At 30.8% G+C, this 20497-nt stretch overlaps 1 protein-coding gene across 2 annotated transcripts; it reads right to left on the reverse strand.

Moving 5' to 3' along the window:
- Nucleotides 1-9362: 9362 nt before the first annotated feature.
- Nucleotides 9363-17347, reverse strand: LOC108211603 (AP2-like ethylene-responsive transcription factor ANT). 2 transcript variants are annotated; one of them, XM_017383240.2, is made up of 9 exons: nt 12664-17347; nt 11870-12521; nt 11530-11612; nt 11377-11385; nt 11199-11287; nt 10949-11022; nt 10819-10869; nt 10616-10695; nt 9363-10225 (listed from the first exon to the last, which is right to left on the reverse strand). In XM_017383240.2, exons 1-9 carry the CDS (start codon nt 12971-12973, stop codon nt 9591-9593), a joined length of 1983 nt encoding a protein of 660 aa, XP_017238729.1. In that variant the 5' UTR covers nt 12974-17347; the 3' UTR covers nt 9363-9590. The 2 variants fall into 2 exon arrangements, with proteins under 2 accessions (XP_017238729.1, XP_017238730.1); XM_017383241.2 differs by having other exon boundaries at nt 10616-10692; nt 12664-17344.
- Between the last annotated feature and the right edge of the window lie 3150 nt (nt 17348-20497).

The raw sequence follows: 20497 nt of genomic DNA on the forward strand, positions 1-20497 counted from the left end.
CGAATCTTAAATAAAACAACAAAAACTATAATAAACTATATGTAAAAATTTTATTGTTTAGTTATTTAAATGAAAATTTTCTCATTTATGAAAAATTTATTTAAATAAAAATATACATGTAGCATTTTCGCCTGTGCTACGCACACGGGTATGATTTTTTTTTATCTAGTCAAACTATAAATTTTTTATTAACAAACAGTATGATATGAGATATAAGTTATGAAAACTAACGTATGTAACATTCAAAATACTCGAGTTATGTTATTGACGATCAATACGTTGCAAATGTTAAAAATAATATATACGAATGTCAATTAAAAAAAAAATCACACAACGAAAATTATGACGACACGGACTATATAAATCTTTGAATTTAGAAACATAAATAACTATAAACTTAAGCTGATTATACGTATTATAAAACTTCCATCCATTCCTTAATTATAGAATTAAGGTGAATATGTTGAGAAATAATTAGCCTTAAAGTAATACATCAATAAAGAAATACATATGTAGTCATAATTCAGTTACATACTAAAACTATACATATGCTATAATTATTGCCTATTGAAAATTGATAATAAGAGGATATACATCATAAATATCTACAATGGAATAGATTCTGCATTGATTTTATAACGGAATAGATTTTTCATTAGTATCATTAATATAACCAAATATTTAATATAATAATATTTCGTGTTTGGAATAAAAATTTATATCTTCATGGATCTATGATCAAATCATTATTTGTATAGTTAAAATAATAAAAAAAATATTCGGTAATTGTTTCTAAAATATTTATAAAAGACATAAAAATAGTAATGACTATAAAATTAAAATTTCTTGGCGATGCCTCGAATCTTAAATAAAATAACAAAAAATATAATAAATTATATGTAAAAATTTTATTGTTAAGTTATTTAAATGAAAATTTGCTCATTTATGAAAAATTTATTTAAATAAAAATATGCTCGTAGCATTTTGGCCCTTGCTACGCGCACGAGTATGATTTTTTATTTTTTTATCTAGTTGAACTATACATTTTTTATTAACAAAAGATATAAGTTATGAAAGACAACGTATGTAAGAGTCAAAATACTCGAGTTATGTTATTGACGATCAGTACGTTGTAGATGTTAAAGATAATATATACAAATATCGATTGAAAAAAAATAAACTCATGCAACAGAAATTATGAGGACGCGGACTATATAAATCTTTGTATTTAGAACATAAATAATTATAAACACTTAACCTGATTATGCGTATTATAATTCTTCCATCCATACTTCATTATAAAATTAAGGTGAATATGCAAATGATAGAGTATTCTCCCTTCCTTAATAAAAATTGATAAATAAGTTAAGAAATAATTAACCTTAAGGTAATACATCAATAAAGAAATACATATGTAGTCATAATTCAGTTACATTACTAAAATTATATGCTACGATTATTGCCTGTAATGAAAATTGATAATAAGAAGAGATATACACGATAAACATCTATAATGGAATAGATTCTGTATTGATTTTATACCGGAATAGATTTTTAATTAGTGTCATTAATATAAATAAATATTTAATATAATAATAATAATTCATGTTTGGAATAAAAATTTATAATTTTATGGATCTATTATCGAATCATTATTTGTATAGTTAAATAATCAAAAATATTAGGTAATATGTTCCAAAATATTTATAAAAGATATGAAAATAGTAATGATTGTATAATTAAAATTTCTTGGCGTCGTCTAAAGGCGACGCCTCGAATGTTAAATAAAATAACAAAAAATATAATAAACTATATGTAAAATTTTTATTATGAAGTTATTTAAATGAAAATATGCTCATTAATGAAATTTTTATTTAAATAAAAATATACTCGTAGCATTTTGGCCCGTGCTACGCACACGGATATAATTTTTTGTTTTTTAATCTAGTTAAACTATACATTTTTTATTAATAAACAGTATGATATAAGATATAAGTTATGAAAGACAACGTATGTAAGAGTCAAAATACTCGAGTTATGTTATTGACGATCAGTGCGTTGTAGATGTTAAGCATAATATATATGAATGTCGATTGAAAAAAAAAAAAATCACGCAACAAAAATTATAATGACGCGGACGATATAAATCTTTGTGTTTAGAAACATAAATGATTATAAACTTAACCTGATTATGCGTATTATAAAGCTTCCATCCATACCTTAATTATAAAATTAAGGTGAATATGCAAATGATAGAGTTTCCTCCCTTCCTTAATAAAAATTGATAAATAGGTTAAGAAATAAATAACCTTAAGGTAATACATCAATAAAGAAATACATATGTAGTCATCATTCAGTTAGATTACTACAATTATATGCTACGATTATTGCTTATATTGAAAATTGATAATAAAAAGATATACGTGATAAATATTTATAATGGAATAGATTCTGTATTGATTTTATAACGGAATAGATTTTTAATTAGTATCATTAATATAATCAAATATTTAATATAATAAAAATATTTCATGTTTGGAATAAAAATTTATAACTTTATGGATCTGTTATCAAATCATTATATGTATTGTTAAATAATCAAAAATATCAGGTATTATTTTCTAAAATATTTATAAAAGACACCAAAATAATAACGACTATAGAATTAAAATTTCTCGGCGTCGCCTAACGACGACTCCTCGAATCTTAAATAAAATAACAAAAAATTATAGTACACCGTATGTAAAATTTTTTATTGTCAAGTTATTTAAATAAAAATATGCTTCTTTATCAAATTTTTATTTCAATAAAAATATGCTCATAGCATTTTGGCTCGTGCTATGTACACGGGTATGATTTTTTGATTTTTTTATGTAGTTAAACTATACATTTTTTTATTGACAAACGGTGTGATATGAGATATAAGTTCAGAAAGGCAGCGTAGGTAACAGTCAAAATACCCGAGTTATGTTATTGGCGATCAATACGCTGTAGATGTTAAAGGTAATATATACGAATGTCGAATGAAAAAAATAAAGTCACACAACTGAAATTATAACGACGCGTACTATATAAATTTTTGTATTTTGAAACATAAATAACAATAAACTTAACCCAGTTATGCAAGTTATAAAGCTTCCTTCCATTCCTTAATTATAAAATTATGGTGAATATGCTGCTGATAGAGTTTCCTCCCGTCCTTAATAAAAATTGATAAATATTTATAACGGGATATATTTTTCATTAATATCATTAATATAATCAAATATTTGATATAATAATAGTATTTCATGTTTGGAATAAAAATCTATAAGTTTATGGATATATTATTAAATCATTATTTGTATAGTTAAAATAATAAAAAAAATATTAAGTAATTTTTATCTAAAATATTTATAAAAAAAATGAAAATAGTAATGATTATATAATTAAAATTACCTTAAATAAAATAGCAAAAAATAATAATAAACTGTATGCAAAGAATTTTATTGTTAAGTTATTTGAATAAAACGATGCTCATCTATCAAAGTTTAATTCAAATAAAAAATGCTCATAGCATTTTAGCCCGTGCTACGTACACAGATAGGATTTTTTTGTTTTTTTTTCCAGTTAAGCTATACATTTTTTTATTAACAAACAGTATGATATGAGATATAAGTTATGAAAGACAACGTAATAGATTTTTCATTAGTATCATTAATTAAAGTGAATATGCTGATGATAGAGTTTCCTCCCGTCCTTAATAAAAATTGATAAACATGTTAAAAAATAATTAACCTTGAAGGAATAATCAATAAAGAAATACATGTGTGATTTAAAAAGAAAAAAGAAATACATATGTAGTCATAATTGAGTTACATTACCAAAATTATATGCTACAATTATTGTCTATATTAGAAATTGACAATAAGAATATATACGTCATAAATATCAATAATGGAATAGATTCTGTATCGATTTTATAAAGGAACAGATTTTTCATTAGTATCATTAATATAACCAAATTTTAATATAATAATAATAATTTATGTTTGAAATAAGTTTATGGATCTATTATTAAATCATTAATTGTATAGTTAAAATAATTAAAAACTAAATTTTTTTCAAAAATATTTATAAAAGACATGAAAATAGTAATGACTATATAATTAAAATTTATCGTTGTCGCCTAATGGCAACACCTCGTATCTTGAATAGAATAACAAAAAATTATAATAAACCACATGTAAAAAATTTTATTGTTAATTTATTTAAATAAAAATATGCTCATTTATTACCACATGAAAATTATTTAAGCATTTTGGCCCGTGCTACACACACAGGTATGATACAGGTATGAAAAAAAAATGCTCTATTAGTAATGAAATTATAACAAAAATTCTTGATCTGGAAATTGGATGTAATGAACATGAAAACTGTATAAATTAAACGAAAAAGTATTGTTGTAGTAATAAATGTCAAAAAAGTATTGTTGTAGTAATAAATGTCAAAAAGTATTCGCATATAAGCTATTACAGTCCAGATTCATGTATCAAAAATTTGTAAAACCGAGTGTATGAATACTTCCTTATATATCAAGAGCTGAAATTATGGAATGAGAAAAGACTCCATTAATTTGAATTTATAACAAAAAGTTTTGATTAGAAAATTAAATATAGTGTATATGTAAACCACCACATTTTATACAAAAATGGATTATAATAATAAATGCCAAAATTATTGAAAATCAAATAAAATTTGACTATTTTTCCTTATTTACATATAAGTTATAGCAGGCTGGATTCATGTATCTGAAAATTTTAAGAGTCTAATATATAGAAACTTCTTTATCAAGAGTTAAAATTGTGAAGTGAAAAAAAAAATACTCCATTAATCGGAAATTAAAACAAAAAGTCCATCTGAAAATTGAATATAGTAAATATGAAAACTGCACAAATTATACGAAAAAGGTTTGTAATATTAAATGCTAAAAAAGATGGAAATCAAATTATGTTTGACTACGTTTCCATTTTTGCTATGAATTATAGCAGTCTATATCCATGTATCAGAAAATATTCAAAAATAATAATTAATATATAAAAATATCAAAAGACTTGATTTGAAAATTAAATGTATTGAATATGGAAACCAATATATATTATACAAAAAAGGATTGTAATAATAACGGCCAAAATCAGTTAAATAAAATAAAATTCGACTATTTTTCCTTATTTACATATGGGTTATAGCATGATAGACTCATGTATCCAAAAATTTAAAAGGTCAAATATTTAAAAACTTTCTTATCAAGATCTAAAATTATGGAGTGAAAAAAAAACTCTATTAATTTGAAATTATAACAAAAAGTCTTGATTTGAAAATTTAAATATAATGAACGTGGAAACCACAAACATTAAATGTAAATGGTATTTTAGTAATTAATGTCAACATCAATGAAAATCAAATAAAGTTTGACTTTCCTATTTGCATATGAGCTATAACAGTCTAAATCTATGTATCCAAATATTTAAAAATCTAATATATAAAAACTTTCTTATCGAGAGCTAAAATTGTGAAGTGAAAAAGTACTCCATTAATTTGAAATTATAACAAAAGGTCTAGATTTGAAAATTGAATATAGTGAATATGGAAACCACTACATATTATACAAAAAAGAATTAATGCCAAAATCATCGAAAATCAAATATATTTTGACTACATTTCCTTATACACATATGAGTTATAGTAGGCTAGATTCATGTATCTGGACGGAAATTAGGTCATATTCATTCTCGGTGTCTCTTGTCAAAAGCAATAAGAAGTAAACAAAAAGCCTTGATCAGATGTTGAGAAAAAGTGAATATAAATCTCCACACGGTGAGCATCCGATAGTGGCCTAGACGAATCATCTCTTTTCAGCAGCTGCAAGGAAAACTCAATCATAAAAAAAGGATCAATAAATGCATTAGTGGACATATATGCATCATAATCACTATCAATACGAAAGGAAATTATGCAAAAATAATGTCAAAAAAATTAATTACAAAATATCATGTCATCTATACAATATAAAAAACTTAAAAACTGGAACAAAAATACAAAAAAATAGAACATACACCAATGCTAAGCCACAATCCCATATGTGGAGGTCGTATACTTTCAAAAAATGCCTCTCCAGCTTTCCAAACTTTCACCCAATAACTACCTTAATCCAATATTAGGTGAATCATATGAGCTCCCCACATGAGAATACCTATTAATTAATAACAGACACAAACTTATTACAAATTGTTGTATATCACACTAATGATTCTACATGAAGACGTTAACGACAATACGATCGCGTCTAAGACTTTTGAGGAACCAAGACCAAGAGTACTGTATCTTGAAAATGAATGCGTATGAAAACCTTACTCTAGTGCGGAGATCAATTACCTGATGCATGTGCTTTCTTTTGATTTTTGGAAATTGTCTCAACACTTTTACCACGATCCACGTCCATTTCTTTTCACACCTGCACAAACAAAATTTTACGATTATAATCGAGGATTTCGATACTGCAACATTATCATAGAAAGGATTGCAAAACCTGTTGACGACGTTGAATCCGTCTTCATGCTAAAAAAACACGACCACCGTTATCACTGCAATATAAAATAAATGTTACTACCATACACTCTACAAATCGAGAGAGAAAAAATGATCAAATGATTACAGATGCAAGTAGATAATAAGAATTTCGAATTTTAAATAAAAAATAGCAGAGAGCATAATGGAGGAGGAAGAGATTGATTTAGATAAATAAGCACGGATTTGTTATGATTAATTATCATGTTTGAATTTGAAATCAATTAGACGTAGTAATGAGTGCCACGATTGGAGGAACCGAATTCAATGCCTTTTTCAAACTCTCATATGGTTGGAAGATGCTATGAGATCCAAAAAGCTCAATGAGTGGCTTGATCAATGGAACAGCAATAAATGCCACGCTCCTGATATGGCAGGAACTTGCTGCATGCCCAGTGGAAATCGGGTGGGTCGCATAAAAACCCGGAATATTCTTTCACAGTGTTAAGTTGAATGAGAAAGCTGCCGGGTTGATCCGAAGCTTAATGGGTTGATCCAAGAGAAAGTGAAATTACCAAAGCAGCCTTAAAAAATGACTCATGCTTTAAGAATTATATAGATTTTTAAAAGATAATATTTTTGCAATTTGTTTTAAAAAATGATAATATCTCTATAAAAAAATCTTTTAGAATTGGGTATTTATGAAAAAAACCCAATAATGAATTCATCTTTGTTTGATCTAATCATGGGGACTGTTTGGCGAGGTAACAAGGGAAAGAGAACAGTTAACCTTCTCTTGTTGGTTTGTTTTATAAATCGTATCATTTCTCTCTTTTTGTAATTTTAGTTTTACCCAACATTTCTCGTAAATTATTTCTCAGCGTCATGAGATATTTCTTTTTCCTTTTTTGATTATTTTTCATTTTTATTTATAATTTATTTCAGAATTTCTTAAAACTAAAAGTATTATATAAAATATTTTTGAAAATCATATATAAATTTTAATTTAGTTTTTATATATTAAAAATAATTTTAATATAATTTAAAGTCAAAATATTTAAAACATTAATAATATTTGTAAATAATAAACTGTATTAAATTATGAAAATGTAAATAGACCATATTATTGTAAAAATAGATATATTTGACTCTTTCGATTTAATATCTACAAAACTCAAATACTGAAATAATTATATACATTTCATTTTGTTTTGAGATCAAAACCAAACATGTATCGGTCCACAACATATCGAAATATAATAATCAATATTTTTTTTGAATTCATGTTTTTGAGATGTGAAATAGTTATTTTATTTATTAATTTTTAAAATCATAAATTTATCATGTTACCGCTACTGAAAAATAAACTCTCTATAATAATACTTTGTATATTCAAGGATATTACTTTGTATAGGTTTTATTGTATTTGACCATTTATCTTTGGCAACTTAAAAAAGATAATATTAATAATTTCAAAAGAAAATTAAGAGCTGGTTTATAATTCCAAAATACATGTCTTCGCTTTACTATAGTCCTTTATTTTGACATACTCTAATTATTTATAATCGAATGAATTTATAGTCTACAAAGGTGAAGACTACAATAATGAAAACAGAATAAAGAAAGAAAGACAGAATCCTCCGAAATTTCAATTTTTTGGTTAAATGCTTTCGCTACCAATCAGATAAATAATTTTGAGTATACACAAACTCTATAATGAATATGAGTGTCGGCTGAGTCTGTTTCGAGCGACAGTGTGCTGAGTGTTGTGTACTCCCTCCGTCCCCCTCAATTGTAATTGTTTACATTGGAGGGGGACACGGAGACCAAGACAATGTATAGAAAATGAGTAAAGTTAGATGAAAAGTGGGTAAAGTGGTGGGACCTATCAATATTTAATAATAGATTTGAGATAGTGGAGGAAAGTAGTGGGTGTAATAGTAGTTTTTATTATTAAATATGAGATAGTGGGGGAAGATGGTGGGGGTAATGATGAGAAAACTAAACTTACTATATATAGTAACGTAAAGAAATGAGAGGGACATTCCAAAATAGTAACCGTAAAGAAATGAGAGGGAGTAATGTGTATGGCTTCCCTCTATAGTGCATTATCGGATTATCATCATTACTTAATCTGAAAAGTTAAGAAATGTTGGCAATGATTAACCTTAACAGTACTAATTATGGCTCTCTAGTGATACCGCTATCATTGAATTAAACCTAATAAAGTCCTTTTAGTTCCTCCATTCCTCTTTTTAAGATTGATTTGATGGGGATGGAATGTCGTTTATCCACTTTTTACAAAGGAATTATATTCTGTAATCATCATTTTCTGATATGTAGTGTGATTTTCAAAACTATTAATCTAATTAAAGTGCCTTTCACATTTTCATTTTCCGGTTGCACCAAATGTTTCTTTTGACTTGGGCTGCTTAACGCCAAAAACAAACTCAGAACAGTTAGCTAAATTTGTTGTATATCATTGTTTTATCGGTTTTTCTATGATGTGTCTGTGAGCACACAATAAACGCTCAAAAAATTTAGTGTTTATTGTATGCACTTGACACGCATTAGAAAGACTCTTGTTTTATTTATTTCTGATTTTGCAAAGAGTAATTAATTGAGTCTGCATGATTTATTTAATTCAAATATCTTTCATTTTGCTATTTGAGAATACGTCTGATGAGAGACAAAAGCGGTCAAAGACTAGCAACAAAGACCAGCTTTGCATTATTAGAAAATGCTGAGCTGGTGTACGTACCGGACAGATAAAAGCCAAAGGCAAATTATAAAGAAGGATAAAACACAAACAAAGCTGCAACATAAAGAAAGCATTGAGATTAAGTTTTGATCATCATTTTTTTCCTAGCTTCCCTCCACCAATATTTTCAAGATCTTCATAATAACAATACAAGAAAAGAGTTGAGAATTGAAAATGTGGAAACTGTGATAACATGCAGTTTCCAGGTCCCACCTACCCCATTGACACTACTCTTTACCCCATAAATATTCTCCATAATAATTCACAACTTTTCTTTATATTGTCATGCATCTGTCCATGCAGCAAAAACAGGCACATGTGGACCCAATTGGGCTGTTGAGATCCAAGAACCAGCATTTGTAGAAGAACCACTCAGGAACTTAGTTGCTAATGCAGGCATTCTCACAAGAGGCACTACATTGTTTTTGTCAGGGCTGCATTCTCTTGAGCTGCTTAAGCTAGTAACCAGTGAAGAAGCATTAGACAAGTGAGGAGTGCAGTTTTTTGAGGCCTCATCCGGGACTGAGCTCATTGTGTCGATTCCGATTTGTAGCAAATCATGTCTGGCCACTGAATAGGCTTGGGCCATGTAATCTTCAGTACCAACTGATCTTTTGCTAGGCTGAGAGGCATGATTTGTCAATGCCATTTTCCATTCAGATATAGAGCTTACATTGTTCTGCTTTGAGGATATGCATGGTTCACTATTATGATTATGGCCAAAAGAGTTGGGATTAGGGGCCTCAATAGCCAAGGTAACCTCCTTATTTCGCCTAGCAAGTTCTCCAGCAAGAAGAGTATTGCTTGCCATGATTCGCTCCACGTCGTACCTTGAGATGTCAAAGTTTGTTACAGCATTTGTACCACGGAACTTGATTGCTGCAACATCATATGCCTCAGCTGCTTCCTCTTGGGTGCCTGCATTAGTTTGATTCATCAAAAACAATTTCATTAAGTTTGGTAAACCAGAAATACAAGGCAAAAAGATTATTGGCTAAATTAAGCATCATTGTATTGGCAATATAAGGAAGAAGAATCATCTATCAGCCTTTACCAGTAAAAAGGAAAAACTAGCATTGCTGAGGAGCAGCCTTTTAAATTGGTCTAAAAATCGTATCTTTATTATACTTTTTTCCAATCACACTATTGAGGCCACAAAAGTTTCATATATGGTTCCTTCTTTTTTGAATAACATAGATGACTCAATAACTATATGAAAAAAATTATTGGTCTGATAGATTTCAGACAATCATCAAAAAGAGAATATATGATGAATTATTCAAGAACTTTTAAATTAAAAAAACTTACTAAATGTCCCAAGATAAAGGTCCTTGTTTCCTGCAACTCGACCAATCCGAGCTTGCCATCGACCATGTTGATGGTGTCTGCTAAAATAAAAAACAGAAAACCAAGATTTCAAAACAACAGTTATAATATTTTTTTGCATAAAAAAAAAACAGTTATAATATTTTTCAGCAGTTTAAAATTAGGAATAAGCAGAACATTAAGACCTTGTCACTCCTCTATACATAGAAGCTCCCCTTGAGAAGCCACTGCTTTTCCTGCAGAAAATACCAGTACATCAATTATATGGACAATGATAGAGGTCAAAATTAAATTTAAGCAGGACTGGAATTGTACCTTCTTAAGTGAGCAACATACTCCTGCCTGGTCATATTCTTCATAGCTTCAAGTTCTTGACCATAATTTTCCAACTGCAAGTACAATAACAAGTTTTAAGTTATTTGTGGCAGAAGAAATAAACAGAGAATTCTAAACAATTTTACATAAAAAAATTTAATTTTCACATTAGAGTTAAATAAACTAATCGACATATTCTTCTAATAGCCCAAAACGTCGTTAAGTACCACTTTGAAACAAGTATGATTACCGGAAAATTAATATGAGTTGAAGGTCCCCAGTACTTGAGTGCTGCTGAATCATAAGCTCTTGCAGCTTTCTCTTCCATGTCATAACCACCTGAGAACATCCACTTTTGTTAGCAATGCCTTGTTACACAGTTAAGAGAATGATTAGCTGCTCAAGTAGATTCTTGAAAAAAGACTTACCCAGGTACACTAATATATTTGATCAAATGGCACACGAGCAACAATCAGCCATGAAAAAGAATCAATGACAGACAAATGGTTAATTAAGTGAGTAAAAATACAAAACATTGCTTATACAACTTTAAAATAAAGGGATCATGTTTAATTGCTAACCTTGCCTTCCTTTCCTACTTTGTCCTTCTTTCTTGCAACTATTGTCCCATAAATGTGCTTCATATCTACCAGTCCATCTATGTCTAGAAAACATACAGATCGACCAAGTACAAATATAGATTATAGATATGTAGATAAAAAAAACTAGACAACTATATGATGAACTGAGGATGACATGATCAAAAAATAAAAAAGAAAAGTGTGCTAAAATCAAACAAAGCAGGAATTTTTATTTTTCTTTTGAAATATGTAGGAGCAATACTATTAACAGAGAAGAGTAATGTATTATAAAAAGAAAACTATATACTAAAAAGCAACAGTTGATGAAACAAGAATATACCTTGTAACACCTCTATACTGTGAGGTTCTTTGGCCAAATGTATCTATGGACTTTCTGTGAACAACCTGCTTCTGATCCACCTTTCCAGGCCCTCTTTTCTTTGTATCAATAACCAAACAATCAGCCACTGCAGAGGAAATTTGGTGTGAAGCAGTGACACAGCTGCTTGACTGCAAAGCAGGACTCATGGTCAAGCTCAAAGATTGTATGTTTCCATACCCAACAGAAGTTGATTCTCCCCCATTCTCATCACTCATACACTCTACCATCTTTTGGTGCTCCACTGCATGACTAGCTGGGTAATGACTAGAAGAAGCCCAATTCTTCATTCCAGAGTTGTGATCATGGGAAAGCTGGGGGGTTCCTTTGTTTTCGGCTTGCGGTATCTGGTACAGCTCTTGGCCTGCAAATGAGGAGTAATCAGGGTAATGCTGGACCTGAATCTGCTGGCTAGAGTTGTGTTGAAGAAGGTTTAAGAGATCTTGGCTGTTGTGTGGAACATTTTGGGCTTGGTTATGGTGGTAATTATACATGCTATCCAGGCTTAAAGCCATTGCTGAACTGCTGTCATGGCTGGTTTCATAGTGATGGGTCCCCATTGTTGATCCCCCAAAAAAGTCTTCAAGTTTTGGAGTTGATGAAGTTACCATACCTAACTCAAATGTACGAATGTTGGTCAGAAAAGATGGGTCCAGAAGTTAATAATTTCACTTCACACTCTACACAAATACTCCATATTTATACAAATATCTAAAAACAGATAAAAATAAAGAAATGAAGTGCAAAGGGCTAACCTTGTGGTTGAGACCTGGACATGGCTTCCATTATGTAGAGTGAGCCATCAGACTTGAGGGGCATGACAGACAGAGGAGAGTAAAGATAGCCACCATTTTCTCCTCCAGCACCATAGTAAAAATTTGGGTAGTTAAAATGAGGAGGCTGAGAAAAAGAAGCTGAGCTTGATGGAAGTGGTGAAGTAGAGGTAGAATGCTGAGGAGGAGGCTCTGAAGGAGACTCCATGTTGTTGTTCATGTGGTCAGGGGAAAGAGAGAAATCCAACCAGTTGTTACTGTTTTTGCTGTTAAGTCTTGTATCATTACTCATTTTCTTGATGCCCCTCTTAACTTTCACACACAAACAAGGAAAAAGATGGAGAAAGATATTTGAGTAGCTAGCAAGTGTTTTCCTTTGTTACTTATCTTGGTTGCAAGGCAACTCAATGATTGGGAAACTAATAAACTAATCACCATATATATCCACAAAAACTAAAAATCTCTTCTTTTCTTCCCTCCATTTTGAAAACTAACCAGTGACTGTTATTTTGTTTGTTTACTAGCTGCAGACTTGTGAAACAAAAAAAATCAAAGCATGATCTTAAACAAAATCTAACTTGGTCACTGAATGAATAGATAAATCAATGCCCTCTCTTTATTTAATTGGCCTCTCTCTCACACAAAGAAAGTCTGAAAAGGTATGTAAATAGAAGAAAGCAAGTCCCTTTAAACAAAACAAAAAGAATGAGTTCCAGCAAGAAATGCTGGGTATCCATCCAGCATTCTCTTGGGATCCGTGCATGAGAAAGACCTCCTCTTTTGCTTTTGTTCCTCCGCTCCACCTTGCCTCCTCTCTTTTTCCCTCCCCTTTGCTTTTACATTTACATGCTATGCTATTTTATGCTTTGCTATGCATGCACTGTACGTTTATTCTTCATTAACACCCTTGACTTAAACTCCTTCTTATTCATGCATATAAGAAACTTATGTACAATCCCACATTTACTCTCTGAATCACAAGTCGAAATTTAAAATCCACTGTCAAAACAATAAAAGTACTGCTTGTAAAATAACTCCTCTCCATGTCTCTCGATCTTGGGAAAAAATATTAATGCAAGAGTGTTTTTTGTGTAAGAGGATGGTGACTAATTACTGGGCTTATGATTTGACCATATATCAAAGCAATAACTTAGCTCTGCCATGTCTGCAGAGCCTTTGTTTTTAACTAGCTTTGGTGTGAAGGGGGAGCTAGAGTAGACAAAACTGTTTCTCTGATCACAATATAGATAGATATAGCACAGGCCACAGGCACTCGTACAACATCAGATACATGCATAGCCCTTCTGTTCAATGACCTGCAGCTTCTGCTTATTATATTATCCCAGCTAGCTACCTAGCTACACCACCTATAACTCCAAACGACACCGCTTGGCTATAGTAGTAGTAGTATCATAATGCATGGCTTTTTGTCTAGATGCCCTGCACAAGTCATGGTACTTTGGGTCTTGTCAAATTTTTTTTGAAGACCAGCTTGAACTAAAAACTGTAGCTTCTTGCAAGAAAATGTTGCATGAAAAAAAAAAACAAATATTTATATGGGAGACAGATTTTCTGAGAGAAATGATTTGGTTTGGAGAAAAGAAATGGGAGGGAAAGAGATGCAGCAGTAGAGTGATTATAATGGAGAATTAAGAGAATGTGGTTGAAACAAGAGTGGGGGGACCTCTTTTTGATTGTAGTCATGATGAGTAAATCCAGCCAAACAACTAGTGTAGGAGATGCATTTGCATTTTGCCTAAAATGGTGAATAGCCTAATAAAATATGGAGACTTGTGTTCTGTTGGCTAGCTCTACTTGCTTTTTTTAAATGGTGCCCAGCTTTGATAATTATCCAATATCCAACCTAAATTTTGCATACCTTCCTTTAAGTTTCTGCACAATTCATTGTCTTTTGCTTCCTGCACTGTTTGGGGACCATTTTGCCTCCTGGAGACTGTGACACACACAAATCTACATTCTAAAATACTTAAATACAAAAACATTCTTATGCTCTTTGTGTTCAAATGACATCCTCCAGCATCTTGAATCCAACTTTACCTATATATGACAAAAGAATCTCAATTACTCCCTCCGTCCCACAATACATGTCTCTTTTGAAAAAATTACGCATATTAAGAAAGCATTGATTAGATAAAATTTTCTCACCTCTACCCCTAATAAATGCATGAATGTAGACTCTTATTCAACCTCCATTAATTGTTATACAACTTTCAAGAAGGGTAATTTTGAAATATTTGCAATATATTTGCATTGGAAACTAAAAGTAGACATGTATTGTGGGACAAAATTTTTTTCCAAAAGAGACATGTATTGTGGGACGGAGGGAGTATCAAGCAACATCCCACTTTACAGTATAACACACTTGCACTTGCTTTGTTCACTTGTTCTTTATTATTACTGGTATTTGTTTACGCTTCTTATTACCAAAGTCAATCTTTGGATTTTATTTCTCTTTTGCATACTATTATGATCCTGGAGCAAGTTAATGGCTGTCTTATTCCTATAACTTAGCACCAAAAAAATGATTTTTTGGGTTTTTGGTGCTAAAATAACAACATATCTCAATGGCTGGTGTTCTATCTTGTTCCATATTTAACTAATTTTTCAAATACCCCACACCTTAACTACAAATCACTCTTTAATTACAAATTAAATTTTTTTAACCTAAACTTCTTTTTTTAATGTGATGATAATTATAATGTTTTGTTCTATATTTAGAACAAGTTATAGCATTGCTCCCTTTTAACACAAATACTATTACAGTGGTGATTTTTAGTTTTTGTACTATACAGCTCTCTCACGCAAGTTGAGTGAACATATCAAACTCTCGCGGTAGCAGCATATATAAGGTCCGTCCCACCAATGTCATGACATTATATTCGTGGAAAAATTGCTAAATGACTTAATCCTAAATTTTTATGCATATGCTGGAAACTAGACTGACATCCTGTAGAAAATTGGCTCATTCCACAAGTGAGATGAACTTGGTTATGTTTGTAAAGATAGGGCAAGTTGGTAGAGTCTTTAACCGAACAAAATATATCATTTTGAAGATAAACAAGGCTGACTCGCGAGTTTTTGGTAAACAATTCATGTTGAGTTTTTCCTAAATAACGATTATGACCCTGTTTGGGGAGGTTTGTTTTATTAATTTTAGGACTTAATTTTTAAAAAACAATATATTTTTGTATAAGTTTTTTAGATATAAATATTAAGGAGTTATTTTATATTCATTATTTAGCAAAAAACTAACGGCGTATTTCAGAATAAATTATAATTATACATACTTTTTTCCAGAAATAAATTATTATTTCGGAAAAATAAATTTAACCATCCTATCATGTGAGCTAAGATTGTCTCTTTATGTTTGCGTTTCAAATGTGTTATCCCTTGTGTAGGAGAATGTGTGAACAGGGGCATTATGACATTGTAATCATGTTTTAATGATGAAAAACTCACAAAGAGTATTTAATATATTAAAAATACAAAGATTTAAATTGAGGTAACAGAAGCGGTGAGAAGAGCGGGTGCAATAAAAAGCTGCATTAGCTTACTCACATGGGTCAACTTATGGGGGTTGATGAAGATTAAGGAACGGAAATGAAGGAAAGAGCAGAAGATCCAAAGAGAATCTAACATAAGATCACATGGCATGCCCAGAAATCTCGTCAACATAAATAGTATGGATAGCAACCTAGCTGAGAAGGACTATAGATTGGGTGTAATGTCCTGCAGTTTTCAAGAGAAACAAAAGGTCTTTCACTCTTTTGCTCTTTTTGGACGGAGAGAGAGAGAGAAACAAAGACAGATTGATAAATGGCCAAGTTCACCATATAAGTCACCTTCATTTATTACTACTACGTCCAATATGCTGCATCTTCTATCACTCTCTCTCGCCTTACTGAAAAGGTCAAGAGAGTAATAGACATATGTGTGTCAAGTCCTGCTCCCCTCAGATTCCCTCTATCTACGCCATTATGTTCATTGCTGCACTAGATACGCTTAATACATGTACAATGGATCAGGATCTTCACATACAAATCTCATATTATGGTCGATCCGCTAAACTCATTATGTAAAGATTTGGCCACCCAAAGGGTCTGGTTACTCAGGTATATATACTTCAATAAGGGGTTTATACTTTACATATACTTGTGCTTATGTAAAATTAAATAATACTTAGATTCCATCAAAAAACTGACCAAATATTATGAACTATATGTTTCGCAAGGGACAAAGGGCTGTAATTGTGAAATAAATAGTCTCTAAAATAATCATCTAAATGTAATAAATATGTCACATTAACAATTTTATCTAAGACTTTTCATCAATAAAAATGTCATATAAATAATTTTAGCTAAGAAGTTTTGTCAATAGATATATGGGCAGGGACGAAGCCAGCAAACATCTGTAAGGGGGGCCAAAAAAAATTTCTTCGATACAATAAAATTTTTCATCAGCACCGTAAAATATTTATTATAAAATAAATACAAAAATACTAGTAAAAAAATTATAGTACAGCTTTACATTCTTTTAAATCAGGAAATCAAATTTATAATTGTGTCAACAAAAATATTTAGCTATTTCTCTTTAAATATATTTAAGTATAAAATGATCAGAAAACTCATCATAATAACTCTAAATTATACAGTAATCTTTAATTAGCATGTAACACACATTAAATGAAATTGTATTTTGACAATATCTCAAAAACTAAATATTATGTTTATTATACTTACTCCTTTTCAAAAAAAAATGTTTATTATACTTACAAAAAAATATTGGGATCTTTTTAAAAATACCCATCTGTAAAATTATTTTTTTAAAAATACTACCATCTTTTTCATTGTTTTTAAAAATACCTTTTCATAAAAAAAATTTTTCAAAAATACGATTTGCAACCTTTGCAACCTCATTTGCAACCTTGGGCGGCGCAGCCGTAAAAGTTGCAAATGAGGTTGCAAAAGTTGCAAATAAAAATGGAAATGAGGTTGCAAAAGTTGCAAATGAGGTTGCAAAAGTTGCAAATAAAAATGGAAAGTTGCAACAGTTGCAACTGCAATTGCAACTAGTTCAACTGAAAACTGTAAGTTGCAAAAGTTGCAACTGAGGTTGCAAAAGTTGCAACTGAGGTTGCAAATGAAGTTGCAAAAGTTGCAACTGCAGTTGCAAAAGTTGCAACTGAGGTTGCAACTGCAGTTGCAAAAGTTGCAACTGCAGTTGCAACTTTTGCAACTTCATTTGCAACCTCAGTTGCAACTAAATGCAACTGAAAACTGTAAGTAACAACAGATGTATGGTGTGCCCCTGGCGGGGCCGTTAGATTACAATAGAATCAACTGAATGCAACCATATGCAACTGAATACAACCATATGCAACCATATATGCAATTACAAATCCTGATTTCAAGTTCCAGTTTTCGAATGTCGTTTTCGACCTCATTTTCGGAATCGATATATATATATATATATATATATATATATATATATATATATATATATATATATATATATATATATCGATTCCGAAAATGAGGTCGAAAACGACATTCGAAAACTGGAACTTGAAATCAGGAATTTGGTTGCATATGAAGTTGCAAAAGAGGTTGCAACACGGCTGGCGCCGCCTGGAGTTGCAGATGAGGTTGCAAAAGTTGCAACAGTATTTTTGAAAAAAAGATTTTATGAAAAAGTATTTTTAAAAAGAATTCTGGAAGGTAGTATTTTTGTAAATAATTAAAGAAAAGGTAGGTAGTTTTGTAGATTTCCCAAAAATATTATGCTTATTTAGAAGATGACAAGTTATAATTTAAATAAGTAAAAATATTACGGATGATGAAATTTAAATTGAAGATGAGTAGATCAATATTAATATGAAATAATAAATTGATAATGCAAGGATTAGCTATTCTATGAAAATGAAGAAGTGAAGTGAGGTATAAGTTTCTTGGATAACACCTCCACCAAAAATTCTTATTTTTAAAAAAGAATCATTTATATTTATCACATATCACATTTTACGATTTTTTTTAAATAGTATAATTGTATATATATATGCATATTTTTGTTTATTTTTATTTTTAAATTTGGTCTAATACAATAAATTAGCAAAATCTAAGAATTAAAACTTTATTTTGCAATGTTAAATATTTCTTAGAAGCGAACAAATATTTTTTGAGGGGGGCCAAATTTTTATATTTCTATAAATATATAGATAAAATACAATTTTTTTCAAAATTATATAATAAAAATTACAATTCTATGGAAACCCTAGGGGGGCCATGGCCCCTTCTGGCCCCTATGTAGCTTCGTCCCTGTATATGGGGATGGATAACCTCTGCCCCTGAGGGCACAGGTTAAGGTGTTTAATACACCTAGTTGTGGTTGACAGCTGATATAGATGAATTGAGTGTATTTATTATATTTAGTTTTTTGTAGTCACTGCACTATTATCGTGACAATACATTAACTATTAATAAGAGGCCTATGTCGCGCTAGTGCCTGAAAGAGGTTCTACAACGGGGTTTTAGACCTTGTATTCCAACCTTCGGGTGATGACCTTGTCTGGATTCTCTGGAACGTCCATCTCCAACTCTCCCTCGACTTCTTAATGAGCCGGTGCTCCTGGGATACCTTTTCATATCCATTATGGACTCCATAATGTCCACCCTAACTATGTATTCTTGCAAGTTTTGATCGATGCAATACAAGGTATCTAAAATTTTAGTATTGCTTACCACAATCAAGGTTTGGCTACCGGGTATGGTATGTAGATCATGGACATGTTTTGGAACGTACTCCTCCACGGACTCATCTTCCACATAATAGCTTCCATCTTCATACAAACTCATCTCAATTTGCCATCTTTTCCTCCCACGGTCCAAACCTTCAAATTCATCCACTTTCCAACGCCAATTTGTTAATAAAGGAATCTAGTGATCAACAAAGATGAAGTTCGTTACAGAATAAAGGTTATCACAGTTGTGGTTTGACGAAAAATCCATCGAGGTATGGTTGTTAAGTGTGTTTACAGGTGACTGAGACCAAACGGGTTATGAGTTGCTCTCTTGATCTCAACTCTCAATATCCCTTCAATACACTTACGTACTCTGTATTTATATGGATCATGTCGTACATAGTTATAGTTATAGTTATAGGAGATCAAGACACGTAATTTGATTTTTAGTAGATCTCTTGGAGATAAGTCCACAACTAAGACAGTGGCTTATCAATTAGTCTTCAATGAAGGGAAAGGCCATCTTTACTGTATATCCTATCAGAACATAATTTTTTCAGAGTCAGACCTCTCTAGAAGGCACATCCAAAGTACACAAACACAATGGGACATGCTCCTCGTGACCCATTATCTTCCCGGCCAATGCTAGCTCCAGCAAGAGTCGCGCCCCCTCCCTTAATTATCAAAGAGCGGCCCATCTCTTTTCTTTAAATGTACACCCCCTCTCAGTCCAATTTACACTAGTTCAAATGTTCAATCCATCTTGGTACGTTCCCGGCTCAATGGCCTAACTAAATCCACCTATATGACATTCTTTGTGCTGCTAGTAGTTGGTGGGGTTTTGTTTCAAGAATAATAAACCAAGTTCTTTACAAAAATATGGAGATGCCATTCATGTCATTTACACTCGTCTGTCAATTTTAGTTTTCTCACTTGCATACCAGCTATTGCTTTTTAGCACTAGGATGGTGAAAGCAATAATACAACAAAATTGCTTGTTCATAGGTGTCTGAGAATTTATTAAACACGTCAATCTCTGATAACAATTACAACAATCTT

This window comes from Daucus carota, chromosome 3 (genome assembly GCF_001625215.2).
Source record: "Daucus carota subsp. sativus chromosome 3, DH1 v3.0, whole genome shotgun sequence".
Taxonomy (NCBI): domain Eukaryota; kingdom Viridiplantae; phylum Streptophyta; class Magnoliopsida; order Apiales; family Apiaceae; genus Daucus; species Daucus carota.

Bases quoted from the DNA above. Each gene is read 5' to 3' on its own strand.
- LOC108211603 (XM_017383240.2), bottom strand. From the start codon at position 12,973: ATGAGTAATGATACAAGACTTAACAGCAAAAACAGTAACAACTGGTTG. The intron at 12,522-12,663 runs GTTAGCCCTTTG...CATTTGAGTTAG, and splicing joins GTCCAGGTCTCAACCACAAG to GTATGGTAACTTCATCAACT. The intron at 10,226-10,615 runs GTAAGTTTTTTT...AAACTAATGCAG, and splicing joins CCTTTATCTTGGGACATTTA to GCACCCAAGAGGAAGCAGCT.